The following is a 20,167-nucleotide window of genomic DNA, read 5'->3' on the forward strand; positions in this document are numbered from 1 at the left end:
CCAAAAAAAAAAAAAAAAAAAACCCTCAATAACCAAAAAACTAATGCTTAAAAATTCTGTTCTTTCTATTAACTTCATTTTAATATTTAAGATTATGATAAGATGTTCAAGCTTTGAGTATAGGGTATAGCTTTTAGCCAATACTTCTTTAATTAGGCATTTTCTTTTTTACTGATATGTATAGACAGGCAGTATATCTATATGTAACAAGATTTTAAAAGAAGTACCTTGTAAGTTAAGATTAAGGCAATGAAATTCAAAGAAAATCAGAATTGTTTATATCTGTTGAGTGTGGTGGTGCACACCTATAATCCCATTGGCTTAGGAGGCTAGGAAAGAGGATCACAAATTCAAAGCTAGCCACAGCCGCTTAGGAAGGCCCTAAGCAACTTAGCAAAATATGAAACCCTGTCTTTAAATAAAATATAAGAAAGGCTGGAGATGTGACTCAGTGGTTAAGTGCCCCTGGATTCAATCTTTTGTAAACCCCCCCCAATAGAATTGTTCATATCTTAATGAAACAGACCATGAATAACTTAACATTCTTCATGTCTTATAGATCGTAAGAAAGATCTGGTAAAATTACAAGCTGGAGAATATGTGTCTCTTGGGAAAGTAGAAGCAGCACTGAAGAACTGTCCTCTTATTGACAACATCTGTGCTTTTGCCAAAAGGTAACTTTCAAAAATGACATTTTATGTTTCATATACTTATAGTAAAAGGAAAATAAGAAAGGAATTTGATTATTTATGATCATTAGTATAACATCAAACTCCTCTTAGAACTTTCATCAGAGTTTAAAAATTACACCTATGAAAGTTCTTGAATTCAGTAAAGGATCATCAACAACTAAGAAAAAGCCTAAGGTATTCAAATATTTTTTATGTGTTATAATGTTTTATTTTTATGGGCTTTGTTCTTTTTTTGAAATCGTAATTGTGGTTATAAACTGACAAAATTCACCATCTTCATTTCTAAGTGTACAGTCCACTAGTGTTAATTATATGTATCTTGTTAGACAGTCAATCTCTAGAAATTTTTCATCTTGCAAAACTAAAACTCTATACCCATTAAACAACTCTCCATTTCCCCCTTCCCTCAGCCCTTGACAACCACCATTCTACTTTCTGTTTCTATAAATTTGACTATTCTAGATACCTCATATAAGAAGCATTATGCAGTATTTGTCTTTTTTATGTTTGGATTATTTCACTTAGCATGATGTCCTTAACATCCATCCCTGTTGTAGAATGTGTCAGAATTGCTTTTCTTTTTAAGGCCAATATTATTCTATTGTACATACATAGAATGTACAATTATATATATATATTCTTCTGTCAATGAACACTTGGGTTCCTTCCACCTCTTGACTGTTGTGAATAATATGGCTATGAATCTCTTCAGTATTCAATTCTTTTGGATACATACCCAGATGTGGAATGGCTGGATCATATGATAATTACATTTTTAATTTTTTTTGAGGAACTGCCTTACTGTTTTCCATAGTGGCAGCACCATTTTTACATTTCTACCAACAGGGCACAAGTATTCCAATTACTCCATCTTCTTAACAACATTTGCTTCTGCCTTTTTGTTGTTTTATAATAATCATCCTAATGAGTGTGCAGGGATATCTCATTTTTGTCTCGATTTGCATTTTCCTAATGATTATTACTGTTTGAGCTTCTTTTTTTTATTGGTTGTTCAAAACATTACAATGCTCTTAAGCTTCTTTTCATATGATTGCTGGCCATTGTATATCATCTCTGGAGAAATTTTTATTTAAATTGTTTGCCTGATTTTAATTTGAACTATTTGTTTTTTTATCGCTATTATTAGTTGTAGGAGTTCTTTATATATTCTATAGAATAAGCCTTTATCAGACACATGATTTTTCAAAAATTTGTTTTAGTTGTGTATGGACTCAATTCCTTCATTTGTTTTTGTATGGTGCTAGGATCGAACCCAGTGCCTCACATTTGTGAGGCAAGTGTTCTACCACTGAACTACAACTCCAGCCCCCAGATGAAAGATTTTAAGATATTTTTTCATCTCAATGGATTGCCTTTTTCTCTATTTTTTGTGTGTTTTTGGAGGCACAGAAGTTTTTAAATTTAATATAGTCCCATTTTTCAATTTTTGCTTTTGGTTTCAAAATACCAAATACATTGCCCTAAAGCTTTATCCCCATTTTTTTCTTATAGGGGTTTTATAGTTTTAGCTTTTAAATATTTAGGTATTTGTTCCATTTTTATTTAATTTTGTATATTTTGGAAGGTAAAGGTTCACCTTTATCTGTTGCATGTGAGTATCTAGTTTTCACAGCACCATTTGTTGAAGAAATTTCCCTTTTGTCATTGAATTGTCTTAACACCCCAGTTGAAGATTGACCATAGATGCAAAGTTTTACTTCTGGACTCTCTTTTCTAGTCCATTGGTCTATTTTTCTGTGTTTATTTCATTGTTATGTGTTTTATTACTTCTTAATGAATATTAACAAATAAGAGAAATATATAGTTGGGATTATCTGTATTGTATTATATCATTGAATAATTTATGAATATTTTTGCTATTCTTTTAATTTCTATTTTATTTTCTAATTTTTAGTGACCAGTCCTATGTGATCAGTTTTGTGGTTCCTAATCAGAAAAAGTTAACACTTTTGGCACAACAGAAGGGGGTAGAAGGAACTTGGGTTGATATCTGCAATAACCCTGCCATGGAAGCTGAAATACTGAAAGAAATTCGAGAAGCTGCAAATGCCAGTAAGAAATTGCTAGTTTGTTGAAGCTCATAAAAATCATCTAATAATGTCATATGCATTAGACTCTTGTTTAGTAATGAAATACATAACTCTTAAATATTTATCTACCTCTTAAGTATATGTAATGAATTCCCATGTTGGAAAGATTCTTAAAAGTCATGTAGTAGAATAACCTATCTAGTTGTTTATTGCATATTGTAACATCCCTATAAAGTAGTTATCTAGCCTGTGTTTGGAATAGTCCATCTTTGAAGAGATGTGTTATATAGGTGTATCTTATATCTGCAAGCTAGAAGCTAATAACTCTTTAGTAGATAATGTAGCTATGACTATGATTTGTGTATGTTCTTTGGCTCTGTAAATGGACTGTGTTAGATGGTATATTGGTAACCAATTGGAGAACATCTGAATGGGTACTTTGTGCCAGGCGTGTATTAGGTACTAGGAATATAAAAGTTAATAAGATACATTTCTTTCTTTTTTTTTTTTTTTTTTTGAGGGGGTGGGAGGGAGTGGTTACCATGGATTGAACTCAGGGGCACTTAACCACTGAGCCACATCCCCAGCCTTATTTTGTATTTCATTTAGAGACAGGGTCTCAATGAGCTGTTTAGCACCTTGCAGTTGCTGAGGCTGGCTTTGAACTCGTGATCCTCCTGGCTCAGCCTCCCAAGCCACTGGGATTACAGGCATGCAGCACCAACATCTGGCAAGATACATTTCTTACTCTTCTGGAGCTCATTATCCAGTGAGAGGACACAAGAGAGATAGCCATCTTAATAACAATAGAGATAGGAACAGAGAATCATGGTACCAGAGATGAGGGTACTTAATCTTACCTGGGAGTTCATGGAAGGTTTTCTTATAGAAATGTCACTAAAGTTCATTCTTAAGGATTAATTAGAATTAACTAGGGTAAGAATTCTAAGCCAAAGAGAATTAGGAATAAAAGCACAGAGGTAGAAAAAAGGAGATGTGGGCAGGGAACAACAAGGTCTTTGGTGTTACTGGAAAAGTACAAGATGAGGTTGTAAAGATAAGCAGAGGCCAAGACCTGTAGTGCTTTGTATGCCATTTTCTGATATTTGTGTTTAATACTGTAAGCAGTGGGGAGCCATTGTGAGGTTTAATCAGACTAGTGATTTGGTCAGATTTGCATTTCTGACAGATGCATTCAGTGTGGAGGCCAGCCTGAAGATATTATTTGAGGGGGGTCCAGACTGAGACAGAAACTAATTTAACTAAGAAAGCTGTAGTAAATATTTAAATGAGAGTGGGAATGATAATGCCCTGAACCAGGAAATCAGGAAAGGTTTAGAAAGCAAAATTGGCAAGCTTTGATGATTGCTTGAATAAAAAAGGCAAGTGAGAAGGGGTCTAGAATGGCCCCTAGATATGTAGCTCAAATGACAAGGTTGATATAATTATTGATTGAATTAAAAAATACAGGAGGGAAAGCCAGCTTATAAGAGAAGATTCTGAGGTCATATTGGGACATACATAATTGGAAATGCCTGTTGGATAATCAGAGTTAACATTCCCAACAGGAGATTGTGTATGTTCATCCAAACCTTATGAGAGAGGCCTTTGTTGTACTATCAACTTGAGAATAATTGAAATCATGAAGGTAGATGCACTAACCTTGGAAGAGACTTTAAAATGAAAACAGGAGGCTGAGGACAGGTCCCTGGACAACACCAGCATTTAAGGAATGGATGGAAGAAGAGCTTGTATAGATGGTGTGCTGGACAAGATACCAGGAGAACAGAAGGTACAGAGCCACTGCTGACAGAACTTCAGGAAAGAGATTGGTCTCCAGTTTCAAATCAGCAGCATGGTCTGCTTACTAGAACTTACTAGAACATTGACTGGGAAATTAAATAGATTAAAAATTAATTGTCGGGCTGGGGATGTGGCTCAAGTGGTAGCGCGCTCACCTGGCATGCATGAGGCACTGGATTCGATCCTCAGCACCACATACAAATAAAATAAAGATGTTGTGTCTACCGAAAACTAAAAAATAAATATTAAAAATTTATCTCTCTCTCTTTAAAAAATTAATTAATTGTCCAAATAGTAGACCAGTTTTATGACCTATTTAAAGTTTTGCTCTTAATTCTTTTCAGTGTAATAATAAGCACACACAGTTTTTAAAATAGTAAATAGTATCCCAAGAATTGTGTCACATAGCAGCCCTCCATGTTATATCCCAAGTGTTTTAATCTATGGCATTTGTCTCCATTTTTTCTTTCTCTGTCTTGCATTTTTTTATTTGGTTCTGTGGACTTCCTACCACAAAAGATGACGTAGCTTTCTTCTCTCTACCTCATCTACATACTCCCTTTTCAATACATAGTACAATTTCATGTTTTGCATTGTGATTGTATTATCATAACTAAAAAATTCAGTTGGACAACTTTTTGTTTTTGTTTTTCTTGACTTTAATACTACATCTCTCTCTACTTAGTTTTCTGTGTACCTATTATTATTTCTTCCCCTGTATTCTGATAAAGTTATAAAAATATTAAGTACAGGAAAGCAGAGCACATCTGTATATTCCTTTTCCTGACAACATCCTTCTTGGAACCCTTCATCCTCCCACTGAAATTTGGACTGTTTGTCCCCCAGAACTTCCCTTTATTATCATCCCAGGAATTTCCTTTGCCTTTCTCCTGTGTTAGATCCTGTTTCCTGGATCCTATGCCTTTCTTTTCCCTGGTTTGCTCACTCATTTGGATAAAGCATATCCTCTAGCAGTTTCCTGGGAGAGGTGCACAGTAGGTAAATTTTTCAGATACATGTACACATCTGAATACATTCTTCTTATATCATCACCATTGAGCTAAAGCCTCATATATTTTAGAATTCTAGATTATAGATCATTTCTCCTTAATAATTTGTCTTGGAGTCTTGGTTCCATTGTCTTCTAACTTTAGTGTTGCTTACTGAAAAGTCCAGTTCTGTCCATGTTCCTGTTCCTATTCCTTTTTGTATTCTATCTCTAAGCTTGCAAATTTATTATATTAATTTCTGGTATTCTAATTGTTACATAATGATAAACGATTAAAGATCTGATGTAGGTCTTTAATCGTTTATCATTATGTAGACATGGCATGGTCTTTTTCAATCTGGAGTTCTCTGTCCTTCAGTTCTGGGAAATACTTATCTTTTTATTTGTTTGCTTTTTTTTTACTCCCATGGTCCTCCTTCAGCACATGGGGTGTGTGTGTGTGTGTGTGTGTGTGAGTGAGAGAGAGAGCGGGGGGCTGCTTTTATATGACTTTGGATTACATCTTTTCATTGTCTAGTTTTATCATCTTCTTTTTATCTCCTTGTCTTTTCATATTCTGGCAGGGTCTCTCAATTTTATCATCTCATATATCTATTGAATGCTCAGTTCCCAGTCTCAGACTGTTAATTTTCAAAAGATTGTTCATGTTTTCCCAGTGTTCCTTTTAATAATACTCTGTTGTTCTTTTTTGGATGCAATCAATGTGTTGCCTGTTATTCTTCTAAGGATATTAAAGGGATTCCTTTGATGTGGTTCCTTCTCCTATCAGTGTCTCCTTTTCCTCCAAGTTCTACTTTATGCTTGAATTGATTGTGGCTTCTCAAGTGTCTACTGATCCTTGTCTGTCCATTCATTTTTAAGAATGAAGTACTTTAAAAAAAATGTTTGGAAAGCTTCTTGGGCTTCACTGAAAACTTAATCAGATGTTAGTGTCTTTTTCTCTTGGTTCACTCCATTTCTCTGAAGAAGACATTGCCCATCTCTTGACTGAGAAATATTAGCCTGACTGCTAACAGTTTATAGCCAGAGGGAGCAAGGGGCTGTGGGAGAGAGGAGGTTGGGCACAGCACGTCCTACCTTCACTGAATCCTTACTCTCTCCCTTCTTGTATTGTGCCCAATGTTCTTGAGTCCAGAATCTCTCTACTGCAAATTTTCCAAAAAATAAATCTGTCCACAGGCTGGTTTGGGAAGAGCAGTACAGGGTGAGAGAGGACTATTCTGTAAACAGGCTGGGGCAAGCCCTCCTATTTTAAGTGTCACCCATTCTTTGGTTCAGTGGGCACTTGCCTTGAATTGACCATGAGGTCATTTTGCTTCTTTTTAATGCTCTTCTCTGTTGGCACTTGTTTTATCCCTCTCAACTCTAAGTTCGTTACCACTAATACTTAAGCTATTTGTCTTCTAAATTTTTGGGGGTGGGTGAGTACTGGGGATTGAACCCAGGGAGCTTAACCACTGAGCCACATCCCCAGCCCTATTTTTACATTTTATTTAGAGACAGGGTCTCACTGAGTTGCTTAGTGCCTCACCATTGCTGAGGCTGGCTTGAACTCATGATCCTCTTGGCTCAGCCTCCCAAGCCGCTGGGATTACAGGCATGTGCCAGCGCACCTGACTTATCTTCTAAATTTTTATTGAATTCTTCTATCCAGTGCAGAATTTAAAATAATTTAAATTATTTTCCAGAGAGGGCAGAGAATACCTATATACACTTCATGTTTAATTGGAAGCTGTTAATCTAATTTTAATCCATTGTTTTACTCTTAAAATAAAAGTAATCATTTTTTAGATTATAGATTTCCTGTACTCATTATAAAATATTGGACAATGTAGAAAATTATAAAGAAGGAAATAAAAATCACTTGATAATAGTTTCCTTTGGGTAATGAGATTATTTTCTAGCGTATGTACTTAACTGTCAACATCATTAACATTTTCTGAGTCAGTAGCTATAGAATTATAATATCATTTTTAATTTCTAAATATTATTCCAGTATAGGAATATCTATTTAAGTCCTTGTTTTAGGTGAGTTACCCATTTCCCCCCACTTTAAGCAAATGTAATATGTATCTATTATACTCAATGATTTTCTTGTGTGATAATTTTGTTTGTAAGAATTCCTAGAAATTGAGTTTCTGAGTCAAAGAGACTATACAATTTAAAGACTTTTTTTCTGCATTGCCAAGTTACTCCCTTTTTCCCCAGAAAAACTTACTGGTTTATATTTCCATCAGAGATACTTGTTACCCTAACTGGGCTATTGTTATTTCTATTCATTTAAAAAGTAAACTGCTTAGGTTCCATTTTGGCTTAAAAACATAGTTAGTAGTAATAGATTTTCAATTGATTACTGTTTCCTCGATAGCTTTGAGAACTCTAAACACTATAAAGTTTTAAATAACAATTATTAACACAATCAGATTTGAAAAGTTATTTATAACTATAAGAAGTGTGGCTTAATGTTTTCTTCTTCAATATAGTGTTAGTTACAGATGTAATACACTTTCATATTAATGTCACCAAGCCTCCAGAACATTCTTTTATATAAATCCTGAAGTTTTAAAAAATGTGATATTTCAAAAAAGTATTTTAACTGATAAATTACTCACCAGAGGTATGCTGCAGTTATTTTAGTTACTCTCTGAATGCAGTGACAGAATATATATTACTTGAATAATTATCATTGCATATTTAACTGTAAAAGCAATAATAGAGAAACTCAAGCTGCCTCTTAATCAGGCAGAAAACAGAATAAATACCCTAGGACCCAATATGCCCTCATAAATTTCCTGTTCTTGGAGTGAAGCATGTAATGGAACAATTTATTATTTGAATAATGAATGCTAATCATGATTTGAATGTATAAATCATAAGCTTTTCTGTTTCACAAAAGATTGATCTTGCTATCCCTTTGCTTCACATTGTCATTTTGGAGAATTATGCAAAATGGTGTAAAGTAGTCTGGATTGTATTCAGCATGTCTTTTTGAGATATTACATCTTTCCTAGTAGTCCTCTTCATGTTTAAATATAAGTGTGAGGTAGAGGTTGTATCATAAGACTGCAAGGTAATTGTTTTTAGGTAATTTGAACAAGTTCCAAAGGCTATAAAAATTGATAGTTGCTGCCACCTGCAGGCCACACTTTATAACATTCAAGTTAATTCAGATGAAAATTTCACATGCAAACTATATTTGTTCCTCCTTCCCATAATCTTTCATTTTTCTCACTTTTAACAATTACTTTGTTCTGTTTACTGGATACTGTATTGTCTATTATTCTCTGCAGCTTATGGTACTAACTAATGTTTAGGAGTTTCCAAAATGAAATCCTAAAGCAGCACACTTTTTCCTCTTTAAACAAGAATTTAGCTAATGAAGATTAAATACAGGAACACTTATAAATGTGCTTTCATTAGCATGTTTGCAACTGAAATAATGTGCTTGCCTTGCCTAATTTTGTCAGCATCTTTAGAATAGGACCTATGTAAGTAGGGAAACTAAAATGAAAGGAAAGATTTTGGAGCCACATCTGAAGTTAAGAATTCAATTGTTGTCTTGAGATCCAAATGTGACCTTGCAATCATATTTCAGACACCTCTATGTAACTGTATGTATGAATAGAGCAGACATGGTTAATTCAAGCAAGGTTTATGTTCCTTTACTAACTGTTCAGACATTAATTTAGGAAGTTGGTTCTAAGTAATATTTAAAGGATTATTTCTCATACTTGACTTTATATTCGCATTTTAATGAGAAATTCATTAATTTACCAAAGTTTTCATAAAACTCAGTCATGACATGAACAGGAACTTCCTTGAATTTGAATTCTTTGTACTTTCCACAGAAATGAAATTGTTTCTAAAGTTGTCTAGGCTGTTCAGTAGTTTTTTAAACATGCAAATATTTGCCTCTGTACAATTGCTATTTTAAACAATTGCATACAAAATAATGTTTATTTGTAGGTTAACATTGTTAATGGGCATTCAGAATTTTAAGGAGGGCTTGTATTAATTATAAATAACTTGGTGGCTTGGCTGGGCACAGTGACACATGCCTGTAATCCCATTGGCTCAGGAGATTGAGGCAGGAAGATCACAAGTTCAAAGCCAGCCTCAGCAACTTAGCAAGGCCCTAAGCAACACAGTGAGACTCTTTCTCTAAATAAAATATGAAAAAAGGGCTGGGGATGTGGCTCAGTGGTTAACTTCCTCTGGGTTCAATCCCCTAAATAAATAATTAGCTTGGTGGAATAAGAACTCAAGAATTTAGTCACAAAACTTAAGCTAAAATTTTTGGATACTGTATTCATTACCTCTGTATCCTATTTTCTTGCATTTCTGACGTATGTTGAGTTGACTAATTTAAGTACATGTGCTGCATCAGTTTAAAGGAAATTGATATTTACAATTCCCTTTTTGGTCTGTGTTTTAATATTATAACAGAGCTTATAAAGAATATTTGTCTAAAGGATTATTTTTTTGTAGAATAAATTAATAAACTTATATGTATTTATTAAGGATGTAGCCCTGTAGATGGCTATGAATAAACAAAAACCCTGCTTTCATGGAACTTGAATTCTAGTGGGTGACATATAATGTGTTGGGTGGGGGTTAGTACTTTGATCAAAGCATAGCATAAGAAGATATAGAGACAAGAGGGCTTCTCTTTTGTTATAAGTGGTCATGAAATCCTCTCTGAGGAGGTGGCTTTTGAACAGCCACCTGGAAGTAAGGAATTGAGCCATACAACTATATTGGAAAAGACCATCCCAGGTCAAGGGAATAACAAATATATCCTCTGAAGAGGAAGGTGTGGTATGCATGTGTATATTTATATAAATAATAACCACAGACTAAAACTATCTAACTGAAACAATTCATGAATACTTTGGGAAATATAAAATAAATGATAAGATAGTGGTATCATTACTAACCATCCGACACCGTTAAATAGATTACCTCATAACGTGTGTCATCTAGGTAAATTTTACAAAATTCATGTTTTATTAATTGTTTGTCTCTTCTCCTCTCCTCTTTATTCCCCTACTTCCCTGCCTTCCCATCTTTCTCCCTTTCTCCCTTCCCTTCGCTTCTCATTTCAGTGAAGTTGGAGCGATTTGAAATTCCAATCAAGGTTCGCTTAAGCCCAGAACCATGGACCCCTGAAACTGGTTTGGTAACTGATGCTTTCAAACTGAAAAGGAAGGAACTGAAGAACCATTACCTCAAAGACATTGAGCGAATGTATGGGGGCAAATAAAACATTGCTCTTCTACTCATAGGAGAGGTTGCACAGAGGGTGACCTGGTTCTTCTTCTGTTCTAGAGTTTAAGCCTTTGTTGAACTGTCTGTTAGAATGTAGGTATATCATTCTAAAGATCTAGTAAAAAATATTCCTGATTACAATAGTTGTTGAGTCTACTTTAACTTAGTTTTGCATAGTTCTAGTAAAGCTGAAATTGAAAAGTTATTTCCCTTTAGATGTATTATTAATTTTAGAGCAGAAATTCTGTTTAAAAAAAAGCTTGATACACTTTTTTCCATAAATCAAAATATTTGATGTTGAACGAAGTAAATTGGAGTTGGAGTAGAATGTAGTTTGAGGAAATTTGCAGCTTCCAATGTTTATTGTCTTCCTAGTTCTGAAGTTTAAATATTAAGCATGACAAAATATGTATTAACACTACTCAAAGCAGAAGTGCTGCAGGGCTTTAAAATTCTCTTCTAACTAAAATTTATCTTGAAGAGAAAATTCAGTCATGATATAGTAGGGTAAAATAATACCTTAGGAGGTATTATTTTAAGACCACAATTGTTACATAGGTTAGATGTAGAGTCATTGTAATATTGTGAATAATTACAGTGCCTAAAGTAAGAATAAAACAACGTATACATACCAAAAAATATCTAGTGACACATTTGAAGGGGAATTGAGTAGCTATTTAAATCTTTGAGATCAGTAACTATAATTATTTGAATGACTAAAGAGGAAAGTACAATTTTTAAAATGCTGAAAATTGCCTTTCTGTGTTTGTACAAAATGAAAAGACTGAGACCAAGAATAAAATGATGGAAAGTTAATCAAAATTTAACAGGAAGCATTTTCTCTGTTAGAAAAGGTGATGAAAACTTAAGTATTTAGAATTATGAACCTTGCATAGCACTGAACCTGGAAAAGAGATTTAGATTCTGAATTTATCTTTGATAACAGGGATTGATTTGAAAATGTACTCATATTAAATTACATTTGTAATTTATGATCTGTTTGCTGTTGCTGATTTGATTCTTGATCAGTAGTTTGCATTTCAGAGAGCCTTTCATTTTGCTTTAATTTTAGGAAAGCGGGTTATGATGAATGACTTCCCCAATATCTTGTTCAAACCTATGGGTGATTAATTGTCTTGGATGAGTTTTGGGAAGTTAAAGGGAAGAAAACACTGTTACCATATTTTTCCTGTTAGTGAGGAGTTTAGAAACTGGAAATGCTACATTTGGGAGAAGGGCAGAGTTACTTGATAAGGGACTGATGTTTGTGCAGTAACATGGAGTGTGGATTTCTTTTTAAATCTTTAATTAAAATCTGGGATTAGATATTCACACTTGAACCATAGTTACTGTAAAAAGCAAAAATTCTTAATACTGTTATTCTTTGCACTTTTCTTAATCATATATATATATATAGCTTACATTGCTTTGTACAGATGAGGGCCACCACTGCAACAAAGAGAATTCTTTTTGCTCTGAAATATTTATAAAGAAAATATTTAAATGTTATGTATATGGTGGTAATAAGGAAAAAATCATCTGGTATTATAAGCAAGAATGAAGGTTTTTGTAAAGATTTCTGTTCAGTGTTCTGCAAAGTAAAATTCTAGGTAAGTTTTCTTAAAGTTATGTATGAGTATTCTCATTCTTCCCAACTTGCCTTTGAAGAGTGAAACACCATTATTATCAAGTAGATTACTAATCAACTTTTACTACTCTCGGCCCACAGTTAATCCTTTAAGGATGATTTTATTAAACTTTTCCAGTATGTGATCCCCAAGCCCATTTAGATTGGTGATTTTAAATGTGTGAGTGCATGCATACTATCTTATCTCAGATGTTTGCATCCCTACTCAACCCCATCTCCCTAAAGCTGGAACACTGCCAACTAATCTGTTGAATAGGTCCTTTAGAAACAGTAATTAACACTTAAGGTTGGGTGCTGCTAATTCTTTGCGAAATCCAAATATTGTTAAGGGACCAGGGAGATGCCACTACCCCCTGATTTTTCATCTAAAACTATACATGTTTATGTAAATGGAAATCTTTCCATATTCATAGTGACTTTTTAAGTATTGGAGCCTACAGATTTTGATCTCACATTTTTATACCTGTTTAAATTGTTCATAGTTATGTGTAAGTCATCAAATACAGTTGTACTTAATAAATTTATTACAAGTATGTGCATTTCTAAGTCAAACACTTGTGACTTTTGCTTTAATCAAATGAAAGTATCTTGCCTACTTGATACTTGTATTCATGTTTTTTTTTTCTCCTAGAATGGAGGTATCATTGTATGGCTTTTCAGAACCGAAAAACAGATGAATGACTCAAAAAGTCAGAAGTTAAGGAGAATAATGTTTCTTTGATCACAAAGAATGATTTAGTAATCCTGCCTATGTTTTCCTAATAGCATATGACAAATGTTTCTAAGGTAACAAGATGAGAACAGGTTAAAGATTGCACGGTGTTTTGGATTTAGAGAGAAATGTTTTAATTTTTGAATGTAGTTCCAAATTATAATGTATTCATATTTGTACTTTCTGTTAAAATGCATGATTGCAGGATTGTTAGATTTTGTGTTTATTCTTGATGAAAAGCTTTGTTTGTCATTTTTAAGTTTGCACTCGAATCTTGTGAAATAAATCCACCCATGTTATCAAGCCTATTTGTACTTATTTATGCATTGAGATGAAATCTATAAGTTTGAAAATGACCCAAACTTTTAGGCATGTAATCTTTAAAATTCTATTGGTTTATGGAATTACATGAAGCAGTTAACCCAGCTTTCATAAGTCCTATCCATTAGTATGGACTATTTGAACTGAAAACTCCTGCTTTAATACAGTAAATAGAATAGAATCCCTTTGTAACAATAATATTGTAGAACAAATCGTAATCACATTTCATGGATTATTGGTAGGTGCTAATAAATGAGAACTATTACTTTTAGGCTGGTTATTATTTAGGAAGATATTAATTTGGGGGGTTAAATGGGAGTATATATAAAATATTGCCGCAGTCTGGCTGGGCACAAAATCACGAGCCACTCAAGCAGGAACAAACTTTATTTTTTGAAACTGCCGCCAATGTTCTATACGCCCCCAGGAAGATCGCCGATCCACGCACGCCGAGTTCTCCCAGTACCCCCAGAGGAAGTTCCTTCCCCGGAACTCCCTCCTACTGTACTTCCCCAACCAATGGGAACTCTCCAGGAGTCCCGTAGCAGGCCGAGGTGAACAGCAGGAGTCCAATATCCATATGAATGCAAATCTTAACATAATCATATCATCTCAATGGCTAGCTGGCGTCACCTTTCAACCAAAAATGCCATGCATCATATACTTGGCTCTTAGCAAAATGGTATTTAGAACTCTGGAACCAGACTGCCTCAGTGTATTTCCTGCTTTTGCCACTCACTAGTTTTGTGACTTTGGGCAAGTTAATTAACATGCCAGAGCCTCATTTCTCCATCTGGAAAAATGGTATTGATTGATAAAGGGATCTATCATTGGGTTATTGTGAGAGTTAAAATGAGATAATCCATGTAAAGTATTGAGAACAATAGCTTAATTAGCTATTATCATAATCATTATTGTATGCAGTCAGAACTCATCAGTCAGGTTGTCTAAAGTATTGACTAGCATCTGAAGACCTTATAGAATTTCCTGACCCTGAAGATTTTTTACTTTTTCAGGAAACCTAGGCTCATTGTATCACTAGCTTTATAACCATGAGCCAATCTTCCAACAGCCTTCTTATCTTAATTTCTTCTTACCATTGGAAAACAATTGGACTAAAAATGGCCTTTGCCAAAAAAGAAAGACAAATGACAGGAGAAATAGGAAATGTGATAGCCCCTAAGATTTATTGTACTGTGCTTTTGCATTGTGATACTGCTGTCCCAAAGTAGTTTTATTTATTTTTAAAATGATCCCTAGGTCCCAAGATTCCCATTGGGATGTAAAGCTGTGGAGGATGCTATCAGAAGAAGTGAGGATTCTGCTAGGTACAAGGAGTCTTTCACTGTTATTTATTTGTGTATTTATTTATTTAGGTGCCAGGGATTGAACCCAGGAGTACTTAACAACTGAATCACACCTCCAGCCCTTTTTGCGTTTTATTTTGAGACAGGGTCTCACTGAGTTGCTTAGGGCCTCACTAAGTTGATGAGGCTAGCTTTGAACTTGGGATCCTCCTGCCTCAGTCTCCTGAGTCCCTGAGATTATAGGCATGTTCCACCATGCTGGGCTCTGTCACTGTTATTTTTTGTTATTTATTTTTTCCCTAAGAATTGATATATTTAAATATAACATACCAGGTGTCAGTTCAAAGGAAGGTCTGCTCAATCATTGATCCAATGTGTTTCAGCATTAAAATACACAATTATACATAATTTATAGCTGCTTAGTATAGCAATAATTGCATAAATAAGTAGAGGAAGAGACAGAAAAGGCCAATATAAAAATAAAAACTAAGTTTCATGTACACACAACATACTCCCTAAAAAATGTCAATATAGCATTGAAAAATTTACCAGATGAAATCAGGCTATCTGTTTTTTTCATTTTCACTAAGATAATTGGATATCAGTAATCGGCATGAAATTCTTTTCTAAACAAGGCCTTTTGTCGGTAAAAGAAAGAATAATGGTGTACAAGCAGGAAATCTTCCTGTGTATAGTCCTAAATAATTGACTGCCGGTGTCACTGTTATTTAATCAGGGCTGTGCATACATATTTTTTTTCTTCTTCCTCTGTTTTACTTTTCTTCCTTGTGTACATGTATTGTTTTTTTTTTTTTTAATTGGTGCTTTATAGATATACATAAGTGTGGAATTTGCTGTGGTATATTCCTGCATGTACATAGCATAATTTATCAGTTTCATTCCACTGTTCTTCCCTTCCCTATCCCGTCTCCGTCCCCCATATTTCCTTCTTCTACCCCACTGAACAGCCTTCTGTTTGCATGGGATCCTCCACTTTTTTCCTCTTGTTTGCTCTAGCCTTCTCATGAGAGAAAACATTTGACCCTTGGCTTTCTGAGTTCAGGTTTTTGTTTTTTAATATTTTTTTAGTTGTTGATGGACTTTATTTTATTCATTTATTTATATGTGGTGCTGAGGATCCAACCCAGTGCCTCACACATGCTAGGCAAGTGCTCTACCACTGGGCTACAACCCCAGCCCTAGGGTTAAGGTTTTTAAAGCAGTTCTTCCAAATTTTGTTTTTTACTGTGATCCTCAATGCTGTGCACACACACTTGTGTGTATGCAAAACAATATTTTACAATGCTAATATATATATTAGCATTGTAATTTATTTATTTTTTATGTGGTGCTCAGGATCAAACCCAGGCCTCATACATGCTAGACAAGTGCTCCACCACTGAACCACAACCCCAGCCCCTACAATGCTATTTTCATGAATAAAAAAAACATTAATGAGATGCACATGGATTTCTTATTTATTTAAATTCTGGCTGTGGCCCACTAAGTTGATTTAATGACCTGTAAAATTCCGCTGTCCTGAACTTTCCTTGAAATTGAAAATGTTCTATATCTGTGCTGTCTGTAATAATAGTGAACAAACGTGGCTGATGAACATTTGAAATGTGGCTAGTGTGATTAAGGAACTGAATTTGTAATTTTCATATTGGATAGCATACCTGTAGAGAGATTACAAGGCACAATATACAAAGCACAGATTTAAAGTCAGCTATTTTGCTGCCTATGAAAGATAGCTGTCTCCAGTCTTCTTTTTTCCATTCCCCCTGTCCCAGAGTCAACCACTTTCAATTCTTGTTGGCTATTTTGGTACTGACAATGTTGTATCTAAATAACACGATTGTACCCTGCTTCTTAATGTTGTCACTATTTCTTGACCTCTCACTACATATAGGCACACCTCTCATCCTCCAAGTGTAGACATGTAGTAAGATCAGTCCATCTTTACATTATTATAACTATATCGTTCAAAGCTGCAAGATATAGTAAGAAAAAATGATTAATTTTCCTTTCCTGCACTTTAACCCTGTGTAATTTCTTTATTTCTTCAATATGCTTCATTTTCTATGTACTTATTACTGATTTAACACCTTCCTCTCCACCAATAATCTTAATGCTTTTCTCAACATACCCAAGGCTAGAGGTATAGCTTAGTGGTAGAATGCTTGCCTAGCATGCACCAAGCTATGGGTTTTGATCTCCAGGCACTTCAAATAACAATACTTCCAGGTAACAAGAATTCTAACAATTTCACCTGGAATAAATCCAGAACTTTCTGTTTTACTCCAATGCAGGTCATTTGCCCTCTTTTCCCTGGTACACAGTCATTAGAATGTGACTGTCACCATCTTCCTGAGATGAACTTTTCCCTTTAGCATGTGTTGAATTTTCTGTCTCTTATATCCTATGTCTTTTTCTTACTTGGATTATTGCCTCTTTTTGATGGAACATATCCTATAATAGAGGGAATTTTGAGACCTTAATTGATAATTCGGTTGGGGGTAGAATTCAAAATTCCTTTTCCATGTTGAGAGCATTATTTCAGGGGCTGGGGTTGTGGCTCAGTAGTAGAGCATTTGCCTTGCAAGTGTGAGACCCTGGGTTCCATCCTCAGCACCACACAAAAATAAAGGTATTGTGTTCAACTGCAACAAAAAAAAATATTTTAAAAAATAAAGCATTATTTCATTGTCATTAGGCTTCCTACCCTCTCTACAGAAGGCACCTATTTCACTTCTACGTTCAGTATGACAATCATCCCTCTGCATGGTTCTTCACCCTACGCATACTTGGGAATCACGCGGATATGTTAATAATAATTACAAAAACAGTGCCCATGCCCCATCCTCTCTCATTGGACAATGGGGACCTTCCTGCTAGATCTTTCAATTTTCTTTAGTAGCACTTATCTTTAGGATTAAACCACAGAACAATTCATAGAAGAGGGTATTGTCTTCACAGGTTGCCAGAGGCAGAGTCTGTTGATTAATTGTTGACTCCCCAACCCTCCCCTGTTTGTGTAGGGTTCATTTTTTTCTTCCACTAGCTAGCTGTTTCAAGCTACCTATTTCTTTTGACACTAAAAAGAAGAGATTCTGAGAGGATGAGATATAGAACCAGGGCATTTCTTGGAAGATACTCCTAGGGGTATCAAGAATTAGAAATGGGCTCTAGTAAAGGATGAGACACTTGGGAATGCCAAACACCAACTTATCCCAATTTGTATTTTTGCCTTGGGGTTTAAGAAATCTGTCAAAAGACATCAAAAGACTCATAGGGGAAAAGGTAAGAGGGAAAAAAAGAGTGTTGAAATCTACTTATCCATGTGTCTCTCCAGAGTGACTTTCACAGTGGAAATCTGAAAATCATTCTTTTGAAGTTAGATATTTATTCTTTTGCTCAGCTCTTTGCTAGTCCATGGAGTTACAAGAAGCTCAGAATCAGATATGCATATACATACACATATGCTAAAGACATATCCACATAAATTTTCTTCCTCATGTCTAATAGCTCTTCTTAAAAATGCCTTTCTCTTCTTAGCTGTGTCTGCAGTGTTCCTTAGGATAGGGCTCTACAATCAGTTTGGGATGGTAAATTGCACACATCAACATAGGAAAATAGCAATGTGGCTCCCCGAGAGCAGGTAAGGAACAAATAAAGAAATCAGAAGCCTACCTGTTCAGACAGTAACTGTTTGAAGGATGAAATAACTATAGGAAACAAATCTGTAAAACATGATCCCCATTCTTCCTCTAGGTGGCATCATTTTTCATCCAGAATTAATCTTTTCAGGGAATCCAAGGGAAGGATACAGAACTGCAGAGGTCTTTTTTTCTTTGCAAGAGGCATTCCCCCACCCACGATGGAATCTCTGCTTATGTACTCTTCCCTTTTGCTTATGGTATAAAAAATAGCTTTCTTGACTCCCATCTTCTAGGGTTGTGGACTATCTTAATTGACCTTTAGGTTTGCTCAGAGAAGAAAAGCTCCAAAACTGACCTGAAACTGCAGGGATTTAGGATCCAGAAGTAAGGCTGTAAAAATATGTTAGCTTGAGCTATTGATTTTCTTCTCTCTTAACACCTGGGAACTTTCTTAAAAGTTTGTAAAGACAGGACAGGTGCTGACCTTTTCTTAGATAACAAAGCCACTTTTGTTTCAAAGCCCGGTTAAGTTCCAGTACTATTAGATTTGCTTTGACTTAAAACATGACATTTAAGAAGTGCTTCTGGGATGTCTCTTGTTTAGTCCTGTCAGATGCTATGGGGACACCAAAGAAGGTCATGGTGATGAATTAGAAGCTGAACTTTGAGGTAATGACTCTACATATGTAGGAATTTGGAAACGTCAGAGAACCCTTGAGGTTTCAGTTGTCTGGGAATGCTTTCTTGAAAGCCTCTAGTCTGAGCCTACTGCTGAAGAGGCCACAGTTACCAAATTCCGGCTAGTAATGAGTGTGCATCCATCCCCAGCAATATCACCTCAGTGTCCCATCAGCCTTCAAGGACTAAGTGGTATGACAGCAAGAAGAAACTCATGGGCCTAGCTTGAGGTTCAGAACAGAGACCTCCAAGAGATTCTGTGTGTGCATGAGATATTGATGCTTTCATCTCTTGGAGTGGCCAGAGGTCCCTGGCAGGTTGCCTTCTTATCTCAGCGCATCAATATATGTTATCTATGTGTGTGACAGTTGGAAAACACTATTCTAGATGCACCTATCTTCTTGGAGAGCATTGATAATACATGGTCCGAATGATTGGTTTTCTTGTCTGTAGTCTCAGGCAGACTTTCCTCAGCTTTGTGAAGGTAGACACTATATCATTCATTCTTACATCTCCAGTCTCCTTCACTGTCCCTAACATCTAATGAATGAGTGGCTGAATGAATTGGGAAGTCCAGGATTTGCAGGACAAGTAAAATTTAGATAAGGAAATGTTGAAAGTGTGCTGAGGAGTTGAATAATAGTAATAGATTGTGATATTGACTGGTAAGTGCCAGGCTGTTTGCAGAGCAGCTGAGGGTTCAGAGTTGTTGGTGTGTTGAGGCAGTGGGCAATTATCAGGCCCCATCATGCCTATGTAACAGAACGTTGGATGAATAATGAGCCAGTGTAGAATTACTGCACAAGAACAAAATCAAAATTCAAACAAACAGATGGGAGTTGATACAAATGGTCTTGATTTTTCTGTGAGCATCTAATTTCAAGTCAGGCTCTGCCTAACACCATGGGAACAATTTTTCTGATGGTCTGGGGCCTGATTGCAATAATTCTTCAATGATCCCATATCATTCCAGCTCAGAAGCCCTCATGAAAACTCCTGGCATACCCAAGGTCAAG

General features: G+C 35.3%; 1 protein-coding gene across 1 annotated transcript in view; it reads left to right on the plus strand.

The window, feature by feature from the left end:
- Acsl4 (acyl-CoA synthetase long chain family member 4) overlaps nt 1-13,486 on the plus strand; it is a 78,984-nt gene extending 65,498 nt beyond the window's left edge. The window contains exons 13-15 of the mRNA XM_015497928.2: nt 560-674; nt 2,608-2,765; nt 10,661-13,486. Coding sequence (XP_015353414.1) covers nt 560-674; nt 2,608-2,765; nt 10,661-10,818 — 431 coding nt within the window. The 3' untranslated portion in view covers nt 10,819-13,486. The remainder of the gene's footprint in view (nt 1-559; nt 675-2,607; nt 2,766-10,660) is intronic.
- Nucleotides 13,487-20,167: the final 6,681 nt, after the last annotated feature.

The sequence above is a fragment of the Marmota marmota genome, unplaced genomic scaffold (genome assembly GCF_001458135.2).
Source record: "Marmota marmota marmota unplaced genomic scaffold, marMar, whole genome shotgun sequence".
NCBI lineage: Eukaryota > Metazoa > Chordata > Mammalia > Rodentia > Sciuridae > Marmota > Marmota marmota.